Raw genomic sequence first — 20943 nt, 5'->3', positions numbered from 1 at the left:
TAAAAAATTGGTTAACACTTAAGTTAGGGTAACAATACTTAGCCTAGCTAATTTCTGTAAATTCAAAATTTTACTATTTCCAGATAAGAAGCTCAACAGAGGAATATCCCGTGCTACAGATAATGTGAATCTCGTTTCACAAGTGCGCTGCGAACTTGTCTTGGACAACATTGAACAAGATTTCTTCATTGAAACTCCTATCCATACATTTACACTGCCAGATTTTGCAGTATATGCAGGTTAGTAGGGTCAATTCATAACAGGATGATTTTGTGTCTCATTTAAATTTGTTGGTATGAGTGAGTGTGGTCTGTATCTACTTAACCCTTTCGCTGCCAGCATTTTTCATTTGTATAATCAAGAACCGCCGAGGCCATTTTGTACTTAAACGCAATGTTTATAACTTTTTATTTTTGCAAATATTTTGATAACACTTTTCTTCTAGAATTGTAATAAAATTGCCTTTATAAAAATATAATATTTATAAAGGTTTGAATGGATTTTTTATGTTACCAAATAAGTAAAAAATATAAAAATAAATAAATACAACTTTGAGTACAACCAAGGTAACTATATAAATAAAAAATAGTTTATCAATATTCCTGTTATTTTTATTATTTCACACATTTGCTAGTAAGCATACAAAATTTGAAAATCCTACCTTGAAAAATAAGTTTCTTTTCAAGGTTTGAAATATATTGTCTTCAGAGAGTTTTGATGTCTTCGCGTCACTCAAATGCGCTATATAACGTCTAATGCCATATCATGCACAAGAAAAGGAAAGAAGCCTACAGTTTTTCTTTATGCCAAAGAATAAAGATAACACCGACTATTTACAACATAAAACTATATACATACACTTAGCCTAACAAATTTAAATGGTCTAACATCGTCTACGACCTATGCAGATGTATGATTCTAAATTACTCATATTTTGTAGATCAGTGTAGTTATGGTTTGAATTAATGAGGTGATTAGCAAAAGCAGATTTGGAGTTTTGTAGCGGACCGCTACAATAGCGCAAGTCACGTGACCACGATGCGCGCGCAGTCGAACCGGGTAGGCACGCGCAGCGAACCAAGAGACGAGTACAGTGTAGTGTCGAGCGCCTGGAGCTGTACATCTAACTGGATAAGTAACTGTAGCCTAAGATGTCTAGCTAATAGAAGTAGGGGTTGGGGAAGGGTGTAGGTTAGGGCAGGAGTTGGCGTTTTATATGCGACTTGTACTTTATGTTTCGCCATTTCTTTCCTCAGTGTGTTGTTAAGTACAACTCCGTATTCTGCAGAGACATATTTCTTGGGGTCTTTTTCTTGGTTTTCTTTAATTTTATTTTTCTGTTTGTTTATAAGTTTATCTATTAGTGAGCTCTCGTATCCGTTGGATACTGCGATATATTTTAGAATATGTAATTCATTGTTATAGTTTTCTGGTGAGAGTGGGATAGATAATAGCCTATGTACAAAGCTGTTATAAGCAGCTGTTTTGTGGTTATGTGGATGATGGGATGTAAAATGAATTGTCTGGTCTGTTGTGGTAGGTTTTCTATAAATTCTAAAATCCAGGCAATGGTCGGTTCTTGTAATTGTGATGTCCAAAAAATGTAAGGACGTGTTTATCTCAGTATCAAGGTAGGCTCAGTTTCAAGGCTCACTTAGCAGCACAAAACAGCTATAGTTATTTTATAACACAAGGATCAATTGACGCAACAGGTAAATTAAACCTTTTATATTTTGCATAATCTTGATCCAGAGGCTAACCCATCATACCAATTAATTGCACACCAATCTCTGTCAAGTTATGAAATATTGTGTCTCTACTCACTGACGACTTATTTCGACCAAGTTTAGTCATAATTTACTAACTAAAAACGCTTCAGAACAACTAATAAATCTTGAGAAGTTATCTACAAACGTACATGATCACTGTTCAACGTCCAATATATCGGACCGTGGCGGCCAAAGGGTTAATGTACTAAATAAAAATAATATTTTAGTCATTATTATGTATGAAGTGAAGGTATTATTTATTTATGCTCTTACTAATATTATAAATGTGAAAGTTTGTGTGTTTGTAATTGTTTATGTGTTTGTTTGTTTGAAGTTCAATTACGCATTAACTACTGGTCGGATTGAGTTGAAATTTGGTATGGTGATAGCTCACATTCCCGATTAACCCTAGGACTGCCTTCCGCCGTTTAGCTGGCGGTTTCATGTGTGCGCTCGGTGCCCAACTGCCGTTTGCCGTTAGTTTGTGCTTTTTTTTTCAAACGCTTATTACGCAATGAAAATTATCCAGAAGCGTAATAATTTTGATACCTTGGAAAGAGGAGATTCTGAGCTCTTATTTTCATATATAAACGAACCTAGTAGCACAGATCAATATAACTGCTATCATAATTAGAACAATATTTAGTGTGCGTAACATTTTCGAGCGGTGATCGACAAAGTCTCGTAAAATATGTTATCTTGAAAAAAATCTACAAGTCTTAATTTTTGCCTAAACAGGAAGTGGTTGATAATAAATGACAAATAATGCTATAGGGATGATTTTAAAATTTCAATGTAATTTGTTCTTCTTCTTCAGAGGATTTTCGACAGTTCCTAGAGAAGGACCTAATTGCTGTGTCAACACAGCAATCTCTGGAGCAGGCCAATCGTCTAAACTGGTGGTCGGCTGTATGTCAGAGGTTGTGGCCCTTGTCTACCTCTGGTGACGGAAACTGTCTGTTGCATGCTGCGTCTCTTGGTAAGTTTATCTTATTTGAGGGATTGTTGTGGACATTTTATGATCAGTGAAAACAAGATTTGTGTTTTTTTTTTGAATCTGGAATCTTATCCTGTCTTCTGGTGAGGAAGTATGTAAAACATAACAATCAGTTCTTAAAATTAGTCAAAGCTGGACAATCATAATAAAAAACACAGGGAACTAAATTGTAGTCTAAACAAGAAATATAAAATCCTGAAATAAAACGACAATTAATACAAGTAGAGAGAAACACAATGGACGTTTACATAAGATGGTGGCTCAAGCAAGACTTAGTTTATTTGTAGTGATGTGTTGATACCAAAATCTTTTGATTCTCGATACCAATACTGTACGGATACCTGTAAAATCGTTTCTCGATACCAATACAATTTTTTTTATAGTTTTTACAAAATTTTCTGAATGGATTGGCTATATACTACACCAACCACTGTCTTTATATCCTCCTATAACGTATTTTTGAGGTAATGGGGTATTTATCAAGTCAAGAAAAAATTTATGAAGCAATACAAATTACTAACTAGCCATTTGAAGTTTTAAGCCTTTATAAACACATTTAATTATTATAAACACATAACCAACAATATAAAAGGTAAATAAAGATCTAACTACTAAAGTCAAAATGAAAATGTTATTATAACTGCAGATGTGCCAGCCTAATATTTTCAGTCAAGTCTAACTCGGGGTAATATTGTGATCTCAAACACGGTCTTGGTGACACCATGATCTTCTGGGATCAATGCCATATCCCGAATATCTTCCTCAATCACGGAAACATTATCACTATATTTTGCAGACCCGCAAAATCTTGTATATTGCTACAACGGTAACAGAAACGCAATCATCGTCTCACACGGTCATGGAAACGTTATCAACGTCTCCCGCGATCACAAATATCTGATACCAACGTCAAATCGGTGGTATCAAGACTTCAAACATCCCTAGTTATTTGTCTGTCAGTCATAGGCTTACACCCCATTAATATTGACTGCCACCTAAGTTGGGACTACCATGGTCAATTCTATTCTAAAAAGATTGTCATTTCTATACATCTTTGAAACCTTAAAATATATCTACTTTGCACACATTCATTCTCATCCATCATACGGTTTGGCCGTATTAAACAATTAATTAAATTAAATAATTTGGGATGCGTCAAAACAAATCTGGTCAATATGTTAATACTTATAGAAAGCTATTTGAATTATTTTGAACATAAATGAGGAAGACTTGGTAAAACTATATTGTTACATTTTATGTACTTTTTATATAGGTACCTAGTAATCTTAGTGAACACTAAAAACACAAACCTCCAAACATGCTGTTGTTCTCCTGACCTGATTTTGGCATTATATTTAATCTTGTGGAACTGCTGCTAATAAAGTATTCACATCTGACTTCACTTGATATATTTACATTCATCCAAAATGTAAACATTAAAAATTTGGAAGCCCATGGGGCGTAGCCCAAGGGAAATATTAAAATAAAATGATTTAGTATTGCATTGTCATCCATTTGTGAGCTATGTTTCAAGTTTCAAGTCTCTAGTTCATCGGGAAGATAGTTTAAAATCGATTGCAAAATTTGTACCAAACAGACAAGAAAGCGAGCTAATAAAAACGTTTCTATTAGCTACGTAACGTAAAAACCATTTTCACCCCATAAAACCTCGTTCCCATGGTCCGATCATGCGCGTTCACAGACTCGTTAGAATCAACGTTGTAAATAACTACTGGATTGCGCTCTCAGTGGCGTAGCGGGCGCTGTTTTCGGTCTTGCTTCCCCCACTCTCTACTGGCAAGATAGCGGCGGCGTACCTCACGTGCACCCATTTCAACACTTGTTTGATGTAACAGTGTGCGGTTTTTAAAACTGTGATTAAAATTTATCAATATCTTTAATTGTACACTAAGTATGTGTTTAAATTAAAATGGTTGTGTCTTATTCCGCTTACAACTGCACCAACAGAGTAGGTACAGAAAGGCAGTGGCATTTCGTTTCACGTGTAAAGTACCTAATCTAATAGATTATAAACAAGATGTCTGAGTAAGTGATTCCTTAACTCGATACAGCATGTTTAACTTAACTGAAATTTGTTGATAGGGTTAAACTAAAACTGTACATTGTAAAACATGCACAATGAAATAATTGCGCCCGGGCTCATTTTCTCAGAGGTCAGTCAACACTATACGTTATATGATGCTAGGTCGGGATGATATTCATTAGGTATAATGTACTATTCACATCTTGTGCAATATATCCCTACTCAAAAAGAAAAAAAAAAGAAAAAGGCAATTTGAGTTATTATACACAACTGACTGATTATGTAACTAAAAGTAAGCTCATTAGGGCACACAAAGATGTTTTAAGGTAGTTAAGTACGTTTACAATGTATCAACTCGTCAGCTTCAACATAAAGGAAACTTGAACACAAAAAGACTATTTGTAGCCGCCTGTTCCCATTTTGTGGGCACTATTTTTAAGAGGCACGTCGAGAATATTTCTTTTGGGGAAGACACCTATCATGTGATAGCAATTAATGAAGTTTGTTTGTGACCTTTTTATTAAAATATATTGCCACCACTCAGCTAAACGAAAAAGTATCACGTTTACGCCTAACATAGGTCTGCAACAGAAACTCACCAAAATTATTTTATTCAAAAATATTTAATGTTGTTTTCATTAATTAATCGAGTGTGAAATTACAAACTTTGTACTTACTATCCTTTCTTTGCAATAACTTATTATTTTACCATGTATAGTTTTGAACTGGTCATGACAGTTGTGTGAAAAAACATCTAAAATCAAGTTTTGTGAATGTGTAGTTTTAAAGAGTTCAAATGGGTTATTCATTCTATGCAAGAAACAAAACATACATTAAGTTTTTAGTTGTAAAAAGAGTTTGACATGCATTACCAATTTTTCATCTCTACATATTTAAACAGAGCAGCATCTAAAAAGGTGTGTTTTATACGGTGAGTGTATGGGCTGCGCCGGCTTCTGCCAGTAGAGAGGGGGGGGGAGCACCGGAGCGCCGGACCGCGCGGCCAACACCGCCCCGGACCGCGTTGGTTAGAATAAACGTAAAATTACATGTTTGTACCAAATTTAATCAAAATCGGATGATTTTTGCTTGGATTATCATTCTATCAAACACATATAAATATGAATTTGAACATATGGTATTTAAGGCCTCTAGGGACATCAAAACAAAACAAGTTAATCGGTCCTGGGTCCATGTTTTATCATGAGAACTACAGCTTATTCCCTCTATAAAAATGTTCTAAAACATTTCCTCCTACACTTAACATTAGAAAAACCTTTAGGAGAAAATATTAGTTATATTATGTGACCTTTTTGAGCATGTTAACTGTCTGTGACTTTTTCTTCAGAGTTAATGGTAGAACATAATGATTAATGGTAAGGGTTATTGGTTCTTGAATGATTCAGGCTTTATGTGAACATTTGCCCCAAAGGTATGTGGGGGTTCCATGACCGACTGTTAACTCTGCGCAAGTCTCTACATGCGTTCTTGTCATCCTCACCTCGTCACGAGGCTTTATGGAGACGCTGGAGAAGACAACAGAGCGCATTGAACGCCCAAGCCGGCCTCATTTACTCAGAGGTAAAGCAAAGGGTGTCATTATTCTTAAAAAGAAAATAAAACAACATACACAACCAGCACTTCAGACAATTAGTCTGTGTTGTGAATACAGCAAAAGTACTGATAAGTCACATGAGCAAGCACTGGAGAGGGCAGAGATTTTCACAATAGCCAAAGGGTTAAATAGCATCTGTCATCAATTGATAGTTCAATGACAAAAAAAAGGCATCTGGGTCCAGGAGCGATCTCACTTAGAATCAAACTTGCGATGTTCAGATTTGACAGGGTTCCCACTCAACCGTGAAAACCTTAAAACCGTGAATTAGCCATGAATTAGGTCAACCGTGAAAAGACCTTGGTTTAGCCGTGAGTTTGTTTTTGAAACCTTAAAACCCCAAATATGTCACCTGGAGACGACACAAGGGGCGAGTTTTGTGAAACTGAATGCAGTGATATCGAGACTGTTGTGTGTGTGTGAGTGGGAGAGACACAGAGAAAGAGAGAGAGAGAGAGAGAACGAGTGAAAGAGAGAGAGTGCCAGAGGGAGACAGTTTAGTCTTAGTTGCTTAGTGCTCATAGTGGTCTCAAAACTCAAGGCCATGGCTTGAATTACGTCCTAGTTGTATTTAAATAGGGATAGGCCGATAACAGAATTTCTCGATTTGATACCAGTTCTGAAATATTACTCCACGATTCTTGATAATGATTCCATATAAAAACTCATATTTAAGGAGGAAGTTGCCATGGTCAATGTTTTGTTGTTCGTTTAAATTCTGAATCAGACAACGATCGTAGCTCATGCCAGCCCAAAATTATCGTGCACTCTCAGTTAAATATCGTATCCAAGTCTGATAAGTAAACGGAATCAGGGAACCGCTCTTGCTTTTTACGAAACGAAATAGTCATAGACTAAAAACATCAAAATTGAGGTAGCACTGGCACAGCAACTCTGCTAGAAAACCGAGACGCTGTAAAATGTTGTTATGTTGGTACCACTAAAAGAATCAACCAGCTCATTCGCTGTTGGCTTAATTGCATTCCCACAATATCCTAGTTCCAAAGTACTATTCCTACAGTACAAAGGGCAGCAAACGTCTCACAATTCTCGCATTCAGTACTGCCTTCGGTTGTAGCCCTAGTTCAGTGCGAGCAACTATTGCCGGTATTGACTTGACCGCAATAAGTATTTATTATTATCTGTGTTCGTTTTTCGTGTAGCAAGCAATGGCGGAACTGTACTGTAGTGTAGACTCTAGACAGACAACGTACGATTTACATAATACGGTTCCCAATCGAAACGACGCTCGACTGTGGATTGAATTGATGTTTAGTATTTAATATGTTATTTAAAATTTGATTAAATAACAGGCTACAGCTGGTGTTTTCTGTGACCTGTCCAAAGCTTTTGGCTGTGTTGATCACTTAGTCCTTCAGTTCAAGCTGAGTGATTATGGTATTAGGGGAAGTTGTCACTCTCTATTGAGTTCTTACCTTTCTAATAGAAAACAAAGAACTGTAATAACACTGGATAAGATCAAGTACTATTCGCCATGGGAAAACCTATCGGCAGGTGTACCCCAAGGTTCAATCTTAGGTCCTCTATTCTTTCTAATTTACATTAATGACCTCCCTTAAGCTATTGATCAGGAACTAATTCTTTTTGCAGATGAAACAACAGCCTTGATAAAAAATAATAGTACCTCTGAAATGCTATCTTCTTTTGAAAATGTGGTTCATGACATGGAGGGTTGGTTCTTGAACAATGGATTAAAACCTAATCTTGAAAAAATGCAAACAATAAAATTTTCTGTCAGAAACAATGGTAATAAAATTGAATCCCTTAAATTGGCAACGTCTCATAAATTTGTAGGTGTTTACACAGATAAATCACTTAAATGGGATGTACATCTGAATCAATTAAAAAGTAAACTTAGATCCATGTCAATTGTATTTCTGCACTTTAAGGGACTGTGTTCCTAATGAAACTCTGAAAATGGTTTATCATGCTTATGTAGAATCAGTATTGAGGTATGGTATAATCTTATGGGTTCAGGCTACCGGAGTCAAATCAATATTCAGGCTACAAAAACGCATTATCCGTATTATGACCAACTCTCATCCACGTAATTCATGCAAAAACCTTTTTCGAAATTTAAAAATCCACACCCTAACAGGATTGTACATTTTGGAATCACTAAACTACATTCATTCAGCTAAAAACTTCCCCCCGGAATCAATTAAAATCAACCATAGATATAATACTCGAAATGAAAACATTTTTAGATTTCCAAGGCACCGTTTAACCCTTTATGAAAAAAGTCCGTTATATGCTGGGCTGAGGCTGTACAATGTGCTGTTTGCAAACTATAAATTGTTAAGTGAAAATAATTTTAAAGATAAAATAGGTGAACACTTACTTGGCAGAGCCTTTTATTTAATTGAAGATTTTCACAATAACCCTTTAGTTTAGAATAGTTTTATCATTCAATTTCGTCAATTAAAATTATCTTCTTGATTACTATTTCATTATTTATATTCTAATAATTTAACTCTGACAATGCACCTATTCTGTATGTACCAACACATGTAAAGAATGTTATGTGCAAATAAAATATGTCTATGTCTATGTCTAACAGAGTATACCACCACTGACTATACTATCAATCAATGATTTTAAAATTAACAAGTGTACCTACAACAACCATAAATAACCAATAATAATATTTACCGTCCAAATAAAGTATACCGACCGTTCGATTTAGGTTAAAAGATGTAACCGATTAGTCATCTGTTATTTTGCCGTTTGTCAAAAGTAATTGCGTAACTTTTCATTTCAAAGAGTAGTCAAAGGATTTCATGGTCTTGTGTTTTCCTGCATGTATAGATCCAAGCAATGTTAAATTTAATAATGGTGTCGTATTAATTGGCTACAAAACCTTGTGTACTGGTTAGAAAATGCATTACATAAAGTTTTGTCATTATAACTTACATTGTTTGGGGACCGTGAAATTTATAAAAGCAGACCGTGAGAACCGTGAAAACACCATTAATTTTGTTGAAGAAAAATAGTGGGAACCCTGTTTGAAGGCAAACACTATAACCTAAGAACACTTGTTTTGTTAAAGATATGAGTTTGAAAAAAATATTTTAATTGATGATGTGATCAGGTGGAGTGGAGGAGGGAGTGGAACGCCATTGTCAACATGGCCTCTACTGAGCCAAGGTTGCGGAGACTCAGTGTTGCCAGGTGAGGGAATGACAGGGAAATTTATCATCAGTGATTCATTCTATTAAGGTTCATTCATTCAGATGTTATTATTGTGTAGAATAAACTATATTATTAACTTTGATTTTTGGAAGAAAAATTACGAATGCATAAAGGAAGAAGGAATGGATTCACAGCCAAGTCACCTACCTGAGAAAAGATTTTAAAGTAGTTTATAGTTAATAAACCCGTTTATACGATTATACATATTTTATCCCTTCAAGGCAGTGACATTGGTTTTGGATATCTTTGTACCATGGCAGTACGTTACATCACTTACTCTGTTTGAGCTGTCTAAATCAGTATTGGCAACTCAAGATTGGCAGGACTGGGTTATTGGGCATTTGGGGAGTTCTTCTTCCTGCTGTATGGAACTCTTGATTTATTTGTGTTAGCTGTGTATCTGTTTCTGCTACCTTAATGTACAATTCTTCAATTCATTGTACCATTGTACAAAACATGTACATGTACAACATTCATTGTACAATTCATTGTCTGCTACAATTCTAGAGCAATTTAAAAGAAAGAATGTAGCGAGTCATAACGTAGATATCTTTTATTTTTTAAATATAAATGGATTACTGGTTATAGTATGACATGGAAATGAAGTCTTTCAATTCCTTATTTTCTGGACTCTGAGGCAACCCATTTATATTCACAATTCCATTTTGTCTTTTAATACTTTACCTCCTTTAGTAATATCTGTTGGTTTGTGTGTTTAGCGACCATAGTGGCGAGATCGCTGGAGCAATTTACGAGAGTTTGGAGGAGATCCATGTATTAGCGTTGGCTCATGTTTTGAAACGTCCGATCATTGTTGTGTCAGACACAATGTTGAGGGTGAGTGATTCTGAATTTGTATTTTACTTGAGTGCAGAATAGTAGCATTCTGAGGGCATTCTTGAGATATTAGTATATACTTTTGGTATCAGTCAGTTAAGATTGGCCATTGCAATGTGTTAAACCTCCACATTTCTTAATGAAAGATGTAAACCAGCACTATGGGTGGCTCTCGTTTTTCTCATTATATATATTACAATGAAGTGCCGCAAAGAAGGAATTATTGCAAACAAAGAACTGTTTGCTGCTGCCAATAACATATTGGTTAGCCTACATTTCTACGTGTTAACTGAGGACTACATTTTGTATCATTGATTTGTTACAGTGGAATGTGCTTAATTCAAAACCCCCTAGTTCAAAAACTATTTCAATTTTAATTTTAATCTCCTCTTGGTCCCTAGAACTACCATATAAAGTCAGGGTAGAAACTAGAAATATCATGGGTTAATTGAATATAATGTTGGTTAATTCAAATACTATGACCATTGATAATTGACAACGAATATTAATATGCCAAATTATTAAACTTCTAACTTTACACATCACTTGTGTTGCCAGCACAGTTGTGCAATAAAGAATGTCACTTTTTAATTTTCAATCTATTTGTTACCAATCTTATATTTCTTACTACTGTAGTCCCTGGTATAGTTGTTTGAACTATTCAAGTTCCTACTGTATTTGAGATACTGTTCAATATTCTGAGTTTTCAATGTTCTGATGGAATGTTTATCATTTATCACTGTAGGACATGAATGGAGAGCCTCTAGCACCTATCCCATTCGGTGGCATCTACCTGCCTCTGGAGTGTTCTCCGAGTGAGTGTCATCGCTCCCCGCTGCTGCTGGCCTACGACGGAGGACACTTCAGTGCTCTGGTGGCCATGGACACTCCAGCTGACAACACCACTGGTGAGTAAACCATTCAGATGCTGAGAAAAATAAGCATATCTCTATTGTAGGTTACAGTGGAGAGCATGGGACTTCGGTTACAAAAAAAAAAAAAAAAATAGTGATAGCATACCGGGTTCAAATCCCAACAATTTACTATGGATTCTATCTAAGTGATAATGCCACAACCACTAGGCCTAACCTGAAGTAATGTGAAAAACAAATCCCGAGCTAGAGCTTAGTTAAAAAACAAGAGTTAACAGATTTGCAAGTAGTTAACAGATTTGCAACATTGTACATCTGATCCTGATCCCGGTTTAACAACGCTGATGACCAACACACCCGCGTTTATTTTAATGGTAGGAACAATCTTTTGGTAAAAAAATAGGTTAGATTCTCTATAGACTTTCATAGTCAAAGTTAACTGTAGAATCCCTTAGTAAGCTTTATTTTATGAGAGGATCTATCTTTGAGTTAGTAGTTAGTAGTTTGGTTAGCTGTTGAGTGAGTAAATTATGAAAATAGTTATATACCGTGAACAATAAAGAAGGCTTTCATGGTAACCAAAAATTGGCTCATCTCTTCCAGAGATTGACCACTTTACGGAAATAGCAATAATACTGATTGACGCTTCAGATGCGTTGCTGTAATTCATCTTCAGGTTACTACACCTAAACTGATAAAGGCATATTTCTTTCTATTAATTGATGGATGTTAATATTTTTGTTTAGCCTGTTCAACGACACAGTCAAATCCAGTAGACCAAGGTTTAAGAGATTCCTGGTTTGATCCAAAAGTTTGTTTTTCTTTCTTTCTTTTTTGTAATCCTTGGCGTATTTTTTGATCATTTTATAAAAAATACAGTTAATTTTTACAAAAAGTTTGGAATAGTTTCCCTGAGAGATTTATATTATTACAGTATGTGTATAGTCTCTCTGACTGTCTGTTTTTTCAGTGCTTTCTTCAGCCATCCCCCTGGTAGACGTAACACATGAGTTGTTGCCAATTCAGTTCTGTATCGACCCTGGTGAGAGGGAGGACTTTGGAGAGAAGATGGAGTTGGGCCAAGCAGAGTGTCTTGGCCTACTGAAGGAATACTTGGATGTCCTCACAATAGATCTGCACGTGAGTGTTTTAGCTGAAAACTAGTATTGTAATTAACGTAACTGGGTTTTGAGGAAGAGTTTGTCTTTTTGGCAGATTTTACATTTTAATCCTTCTTCTGTGGCAGCTTGAAAATTTACTTTTGCTACAAGTTACTTACGCTAACTTGTGTTATCAAAACGCCAGTTTGATTATGGGATAAGTCAGTAGTTATTAAAAATTAAGATTTTAATAAATGATCCTGTTTAAAGAACATTGTTGAATCAAGCCTAAAGAACTAAACTTACTCTTTAACGAGGATGTCACATAATTCCTTCAATACTCATCTAAGACTACACTCCCTGGCGTGACTCGGTGTTGTAGTACATTGAATAGTAATTACCATATAATCAACTAGCAGAGTACCCGTCCTTCATACGGGGTTGGCATATAAGTATAATCGGTCCATTAGTTTTCATGTGATGGAACTGCAGAGTTACACACAAACATCCATACGTTCACATTTATAATATTAGTACTAAATGGTCCAAATTGATATTAGTCTGAACAAAGCTATTATACAAGGCGTCTCATTCGTCCTTCATCCGCCTTCCATTCATATTTGAGTAAAAGTACACCTAGTTGTGTTTCCTCATAGAATAGTAGTTATATGCCAACATTGGTGTTTTAAACATTCATTTGCTGATGACATTCCAGTACCATACCCTTATGTGCACCGATTGGAACTGTTGACTTCAGGTGTATTGGTTGGTTGCAGTTTTATGGCCTATAACAATGAATAGCATGGTATACTAAAGTCCCGCTTATCTGAACTTATCGGAACCATACTCTGCTTGGATAACCTAATTGTTCTTGTCAGTCATATAAATACAGTCAAACTGCATAAACAAAAATTATATGACCTTAAATATCCTATATAATTAATTAATCCCACAATTATGAACACATAATTGAAACACATAATGAATTACGACAAAATCATGATCATTCCCTGCAATCTTGGCAATATATCATCACCTCCTATTTTATTAGTGCTATTTTACTGCATGATTACCTTAAAAGAGAATCTTTCCAAATCACTTGACAGATAACGCAACGGAACTCTCTTAGTGAATGATGGACACTTGGCCATGGGATATTGGTAATTATATAAAAAATTTAAAACAACAAATAATAAAAAAAACACTTAAAATATTGTTGATTGGCCATGAATTTTATAATTTAGAAGAACTAATAAAAACATAGCTTAAAACATGTTTTTTTTTTAAATTATATAATTAATGTATTGTATAAAATGATCTACAAATTATATGATGTTCAATATTGTGTATAAGAAATTGCAGTAAATATTCTTGTATATATTAGTTTTGTTATTAGAAACAAAAAAAAAATAATAATAACATGACACATTCATGAACTCTTTCTTTGTATGTGTTGAATAAAGATTGATTTGATTCCAAATTTCTCTCTTCCATGACAAATTCACATACTTTTTCCTGGTTCCTATGGTATGAAATAAACGGTACCTGGTTTCCCTGTCGGCTGAACACCTTTGTTAGTATCCAGAACATATAGCTTTGTTTTTAATTTAAATACGGCAATCATTTTTCTCAACATGTGGTTTGGATTAGTAGATCTCTAGTGTATGTAGTACTTAGTTAATTCTTAGAAACTTCCTATTTTATTACCAATTAAAATGATATCTAACATTACATTGATGCAGGAAGGAGAAAATACTTTGCAACAAGAGAATATTTTGCTGCAGGAAGGAGAAGGTCTAGCGAAGAACCTGGGGAAATTGGGAAGCATCGGAAAGTCTGTTGGGCAGAAGCTGCGGCTGAAGCTGACTCGCAGCAACTCTCAGAGAGGCTGCAAGAACACTGGGATACTGTGTGCGCAGCTGCACACAGATAAGAGACATGAGTACCACGATACTATGATCAAGAACTATCTGCACACAGCGCGTGTGCGGTTCAACCAACAACAGGATCAGTTGGTCAGCAACATACCCTCTACATCTTTGTAGCATGGTCACCATCCACACTCTATCTTCCTCACAACCCTCATCCTACTAAATATTGCAAAACAGAGCAATAGTTTGCGAGTCAGAAGAAGACTTCATAGTGGATTTGAACTGCTTATTCGGAGTCTTCTCCTGACTCACTGCCAGTAATTTAACATTTATCACCAACTAGTAGGCTTTAAATCAAGTAGGCCTTTTATTATCAAGTTGGTGATATGAGGAAGCTTTGTATTGCCTGTAACCTCACACTGCATGGCAAATCAGTCACATTTTACTGTGGTGCTTAGTTGCAAATTTGAAAAATTATCTACAATAGACTCCCTCTTCGACACTTCGGTACCAGACCCTTGCCAGAATGGTTTAAATTCTAAACCATCAGAAGATAATAAAGTGGTACTTGGATGGTTCAACCATCATGATACCATTGTAACAATATACTCAAAATTTGAATTAGATAAGTTTGGTGGCAATAAAGAATCTGAAAACCGAAAAATAATTTTATGATCAAGAAATATTAAGAATAATTCAACATTTGAGTTAGATAAGTATGGTGGCAATAAAGTATTTGAAAATCCATTGCACATACTGCAAACATTAAGGGTTTATTATGTCTCTGCTATTTTTTCAGTAAGTCAAAATAATTTAAGGTTGGTTTGGTCATATCCCAGTTCAAAGTCATGCTCTACTGTACAAAAAAAAAAAAAAAAAAAAAAAAAAATGAATGGATACGTTTTAAAATCACATGCTATACTATTTTTTTATACTTAACAATAACAATGAAATGTAGGTTGGACTTAAGGTTGTGAATTGATGGTTTTAAAGGTGATGTAAGAAGCATGTGTGAGTGTGCAAGTCATATGCCTCTTTCTGTTCTAAGTTCAAACAAAACAAATTCAAACAGGAGGGAGTCTACTGTATTAGTAGAACAAATGTAGGATTGAGAAGGGATTCAAAATTGAGAAATGATAAAGGATGCTAAATTAAAATATGAATTCAAAAGTAAATGGTCTATATTATTATGGCCTTTTTCATTTCAGCCAACAAAAATCTTTTACCAATATAAATTTAATGAGTCAGTTTAATTTGAAATGTAGTGTCGTCAAATGATAGTTAACGATGAAATTTGTAATTTTAACACCAACTGATAATAGCCTGATTGTAATATTAATGTCTGAAAGATTTGTGTAAGATAAAATTTGATATGGAGATCAAGCCATGTCTGCTAAATGTTTACGGCTAAATGGAATGGTTTGTAACTATAACTCTATGTCTCTCATAGAATTATTTTATGCTCATATTTTCTTTTATTGTTCTAAAATGAAGAACCAATAGCCATTTGATAAAATTGCCTAGAAAAAGAATTTTCTACTTACACAATCTTTAAATAAGAAAATTTGAAATTTCTTATTTCACTACAAATGTTAATATAGTAATAACGAAGAAATAGTAGCAGTTTAAAATAAAGTTGATTTTTTCTATTGTGTGAAGTTGAAGTTAGTACCGGTACTTAAACTTCTAAAGTGTTAAGACAAAGATCCTAGCATGCTTACTGCACTGTAAATATAACACATTCTTGCCTGAAATGTTTTCCTTTTCAGTCATCGGCCCTTCTTCTTGCAATATATATCTGATCTTTGTATGCTTAAACCCCTTGTTGTATGATATTCATTTGAGCCTGGGTTTGGATGAACATTTATGAAGTATTTGGCTTATCACTGGAACACTTAATCATCAGGTATTAATTTTGCTTTTTTCTGTTTGTTAGAAAGTAAATTTTGGGAAAGGTTTTTATGATAATTCTATGTCAAACCATATATTCTAACCAACGATCACATAAGACCAATAGATGGAGCACCTTGGCCGCGACGTGAAGCCAGTATTTTTCACTATTCTTCACCAAGATGACGGCTAAACATGGGGGCCCTAGCTAAAGATGGAGCCCTAATAGCAGGCACAACTTATTAAATGTTAGTTTATATCAATGATATCCGTGACAATACGCCTTTGTATTATAAATATTTCTATTACTAACACTATGACTTTCAAAATACGCTTTTTCTTGTAGCGTTTACCCTTTCTTAGAAAAAATTATTTACATAATTAACAACAAAAACTTTTTGGGCAAAAGAAAAATTCTGAAAAGCTACAAATTAATTTATAATATACCTATTTCGTATTAAAGTTTGATTAAGTTCTGGCGTTTCGTTTACAATGTACGAATTTTCAAAGTCTAAGACATTTTCAAAAACTCGTTATACAACTCTCCTTTATCTTCTGACTGTCGTATTAATTTTTTTGAAAGAGCTAAAATTTTTAGATGAATACAAAGAATAAAACGAAGAACACTTATATGAACTCTGTGTTTTTTTAATTAGTTTAGTAATTTTTTTGTATATTTCCAAACTTGAGTATCTAAACTGTATTACAAGTGAGGTTGTAGGCAGGATCGGATAGAATCTGCCCTCATGACGCAACGTGGCACGGCGGGTAGCCCCTATAGTACAATTTAAATTACAACCAAACTACGCCAACTAAAAATTTAATAAACATGATCAAAAAAATTCAACTCTTTAGCTACAAAATCCACCGTTTTTAACTTACCTGACCAATAAATAAAAAAATTAGCAGCCGACGAACTTTTTCATGTCATATTTTAAAACTCATTTAAAAGAACCGACTTTATTTGAAGATTTAAAATAGAGACTTATTGACATCTTTCATACGAAGTTTCAACGATTTACCTTTAGTCTAAGTAGGCTAAATGTAAAGTTATTTTGAAGTGGGACATTGAGTTTTGCTGCTGTTTTCATCAGCATCTAAAGCTTCTATCCTACAGTAAGATGGCGGACCTGGTTTCAGCTGCTTGAATGTTAGTTAGAGGCGTGCTCCAACTATTGGTCTTATGTGATTGCTGATTCTAACACACGTCCCCATAGAATGAATTATTATCATTACAGAACAGCTTGAGACAATTTCAAGGTGTATGTCACAGTGAACAACTGTGTACCTAACCTATTATCCTATTATTACAATATTAGTATCCAACAGGTATAAATTTACAATAACATTAAATGAAAATGTGTTTTGTGAATTCATTGAGCAAAGATAAGTTCCATTAAGATTAAAGAACAATAATTGATGAGGAAATGTGTTGTGATTGTGAAAGGTGGATGGTTGACCTTGGTTGTTGGCTAATTTTAGACTAATAGATGATCCTATGAACATGTATCTTCGCAAGTTGATTAAACTCAAAAGAATCAGAATCCAAAACCATTATTCATATTGTATATAAATACAGAAATAATGTCAAAATTACCCTATATTAGAGAAGAAATAAAAAAACAAAGCGAAAAATATCAATGAAAATTAGAAAGCCATCCAAATTTCCTGGTAGTTGACCTCCTCGGTAATAGTGAAGCTACATATAGGCTCAAAAGAGTTAATCCAATAGACCTTCCAAATTGTTTCTAATTAAATTTTGTATAAGCTTTTTTACGTTAGTGCACTTGATGGAGTGTAATTAACCCATGTTAAACTGTCATGAAATTTACTTATTGTTCTAGTATAGAATAAATTGTAAATAAATACTTGTAAAAAAAAAAAATCAAAAGTAAAATAGTTTCTGTGCTGCACTCTGTGGAAACATTGTGGCACTATTTCAAATCATGACTAATACAGCATGTTGTGATTATTCAAACCTACAAACAGTTGCCGGGTAACAGCTAGTTATATTTATTTGTAAACATTGTAGTTCAAAAAGTCTGACAATGGCCCACATAAAACCCTCTGGGGCAGAGCCCTTTTGACGGATCTGCACGAAACTTCACACAAACCATCCTTGAATAATGCTTAATAATGCCTAAAAGTTTCATTACAATCTGTCGAGCGGTTTCGGAGTCCATAAGGTACATACATACATACATACATACATACATACATAGTTCCTCTTTTGTAGATATAGATTTAAATTTATTTTACTTTTTAATCTGTTTTGAAATGGTATTTTTCTAGTTTTAAAAACTAATATACAGTAAACTCTATTATTAATGCAGACTAATTTAGGATTAAATAGAATAATCGTAACTATGACAAACATCGGGACTATTTTTTGACTGTTTGGGTAAACACATTTGTACAGTAAAATACTTTTTACAACAACAAAAATATTAGTGTATTTGTAATTTTAAAATGCAAACAGTAATATTTTAAAGTAAATGTCCAACATTTTAGTTTATAGTAACCATGACGAAGGCAGGTAGGCCTACTGCAAACTCTTCTCAATCGTACAGTTGAATCCACACACACATGACTATTAAACAGAATATTACGGACCAATAATGTGTAGTTTTCAGCAAGTGATGCAGTTCTAGCATAGCTGATTAATACTTTGATTAACTGCTATGAAATGGCTCTCCCGAGTCAGTTTTAATAGGGGTTTACCCAGGGTTCCAAGTGAATTCCCTAACTTTCCCTGACCTTCCCTGACCACAGCATATTTTAAGTACTGTGAGTTTTTTCTTAATATTTAGGTATAAGTTTATCGCTTAAAAAAACAACTTTTTATTTAATACGGCCTCCACCATCCCCATAGCCGCCATTACACCAAATTTTAGTGAATTTCCCATATAGGAAATAAGGCTATTACCGCAGGTCTCATAATAAGACCTAGACCGCCAACCGATTTACTTTTTTTGTTTTGACAAATTTGTTTATTTCATATTAAGCTATCAAGATTTTAATAAAAAGCACTCGTTATTATATTTTCTGTAGCAACAAACCAATGTACTTGTTAAAATTAATTTTATTTGAATAGGAAATAATTTTAAAGGAATATTTTAAAAATCCAGCCAGGTACAGTAGACCCCCTCTTAACCGACCTCGTATTAACCGATAATCGGATTATCCGCCTTCGGTCGTAAAATAATACAGTGTGTTTTAACCGACCTTGCTTTGAGAGCAGTTCGGTTTAACCGCCGCTTTCTAGGAATCTTGACATTTCCGCTCCCACGCTGGGTGATGAGAACTGAACCATACGCTTATCTCTACAGGATATGACTAAGAAAAAGTTATTTTATATTGATCACAAAAAAATAGCATATTGTCAGTTTGTCATCATCGTTCGTAGTGCGAGCTTATCTGATCTAATTTGTTATCTGTGCGGCAAATTTATAACATCGTAAAGTGCGTTACTATTTTGAGAACTGATTATCTTATCGCTGGAGTAAACAAACAACGCAACTTGTAGGGAGGGCAGGGAAGGGGGGTTAACAACTCCAAGGTCAAGATAGTTTTTGTGCCTCGAGCCTCCAGTGAGAGGCTATAAATAAATATCCTGTCTTGTAACAAAATGGTTGCTTGTATCTTTATCTTTGACAAAAGGTTCTGTACTGTATTACAATGGATTTGGAAAGCATCAATTAATACATTACAGTACGGTACTACATCTTTTTAAATAGGAATTTTTATTGACTCTTGCCTAGTACTATAATATATTCCACTGAAAGTAGGCCTATTTGACTTAACCGTGTTTGGTGTTTATTTGTGACTTTTCTATCAATACGAAAAAGGAGATAAGAGTAGTTTATTTTATCAAGTATGACTTCAAAATAATGATTATATAATTCCAAATGAATAGCACTTCTTTATGTTATGATTTAAGGGATTGCCCGTTTTAACCGACCTTTTGAGTTATCCGACATAGGTCCGGTCCCATTAGGGTCGGTTAATAGGGGGCCTACTGTAAATGGAAATTCACTTAATCTGAAAGTTGCTGTGGCGGGGATATTTATTAATACAATACCAAATAAGAAATAAAATTCAAAATACTTACAGCTCTAAATAAAACAAAAAAATGGAAATAAAAATTACATACACACCACAGATTTTTCAGAACTATGTAATCTGTTCCGCAACTATCTCATTTCAATAATAACTAATCATAAAAAAAGTTAACGCAATCTATAGAAGTTTTTAGTAAATTTCTCTAACTTAACATAGCCTTTTTTTAAATTTTCCCTGACCCTATACCTATTTCCCTTACCTTCCCTGACTTTCCAGACTGTCCGCGGGAACCGTGTACCATATTGCTATAACATAATTAATAAATACATTAACAAAAGTCAATGTTGTACTAATTTAACTGTGTATGTCTTTTTCCGTACCATATATATTCTTATTTTTTTTTAGATTAAATTGTACAGAACGGTGTTGTAGAAGATACAGACTGTATGCAACACAGTAAATTGGTGCAGTTATGACACTGACACAATAGTTTTGCATAATTTCATTTTTACACGACAAGTACAGTATATTTGAAAAGGAAGTATTGAAAAACTTTGCATGCGTCTGAGTTTTTAATGAATGTAATGTCAATAACAAAATATTTTCACAGTATTTTACATGTTTGTGTATTGTCTACATAGTTAATGATGAACTGTATATCTGAGTCCGAGAG

At 34.3% G+C, this 20943-nt stretch overlaps 1 protein-coding gene across 3 annotated transcripts in view; it reads left to right on the top strand.

Annotated features, from left to right (window-relative positions):
* Window positions 1–20943, top strand: part of LOC129003041 (OTU domain-containing protein 7B-like) — a 48400-nt gene that overhangs the window by 24454 nt on the left and 3003 nt on the right. Inside the window, exons 3-11 of one of the 3 annotated variants that reach the window (XR_008491610.1) lie at window positions 84–239; window positions 2587–2748; window positions 6243–6391; window positions 9538–9617; window positions 10358–10475; window positions 11221–11383; window positions 12318–12487; window positions 14190–14462; window positions 16088–16224. Coding sequence is in view for 2 of the 3 variants with exons in the window: in XM_054431245.1 (XP_054287220.1) it covers window positions 84–239; window positions 2587–2748; window positions 6243–6391; window positions 9538–9617; window positions 10358–10475; window positions 11221–11383; window positions 12318–12487; window positions 14190–14462 (1271 nt within the window). In the remaining variant the exon portion in view is untranslated. The remainder of the gene's footprint in view (window positions 1–83; window positions 240–2586; window positions 2749–6242; window positions 6392–9537; window positions 9618–10357; window positions 10476–11220; window positions 11384–12317; window positions 12488–14189; window positions 14463–16087; window positions 16225–20943) is intronic. The other 2 variants (XM_054431246.1, XM_054431245.1) reach the window with 2 other exon arrangements.

Source organism: Macrosteles quadrilineatus, unplaced genomic scaffold (genome assembly GCF_028750875.1).
Source record: "Macrosteles quadrilineatus isolate MER2022 unplaced genomic scaffold, UCM_ALF_1.0 Scaffold_9__3_contigs__length_116548681, whole genome shotgun sequence".
NCBI lineage: Eukaryota > Metazoa > Arthropoda > Insecta > Hemiptera > Cicadellidae > Macrosteles > Macrosteles quadrilineatus.
The sequence above is the reverse complement of the archived record's forward strand: the minus strand, read 5'-3'. Positions and strand labels throughout refer to the sequence as shown.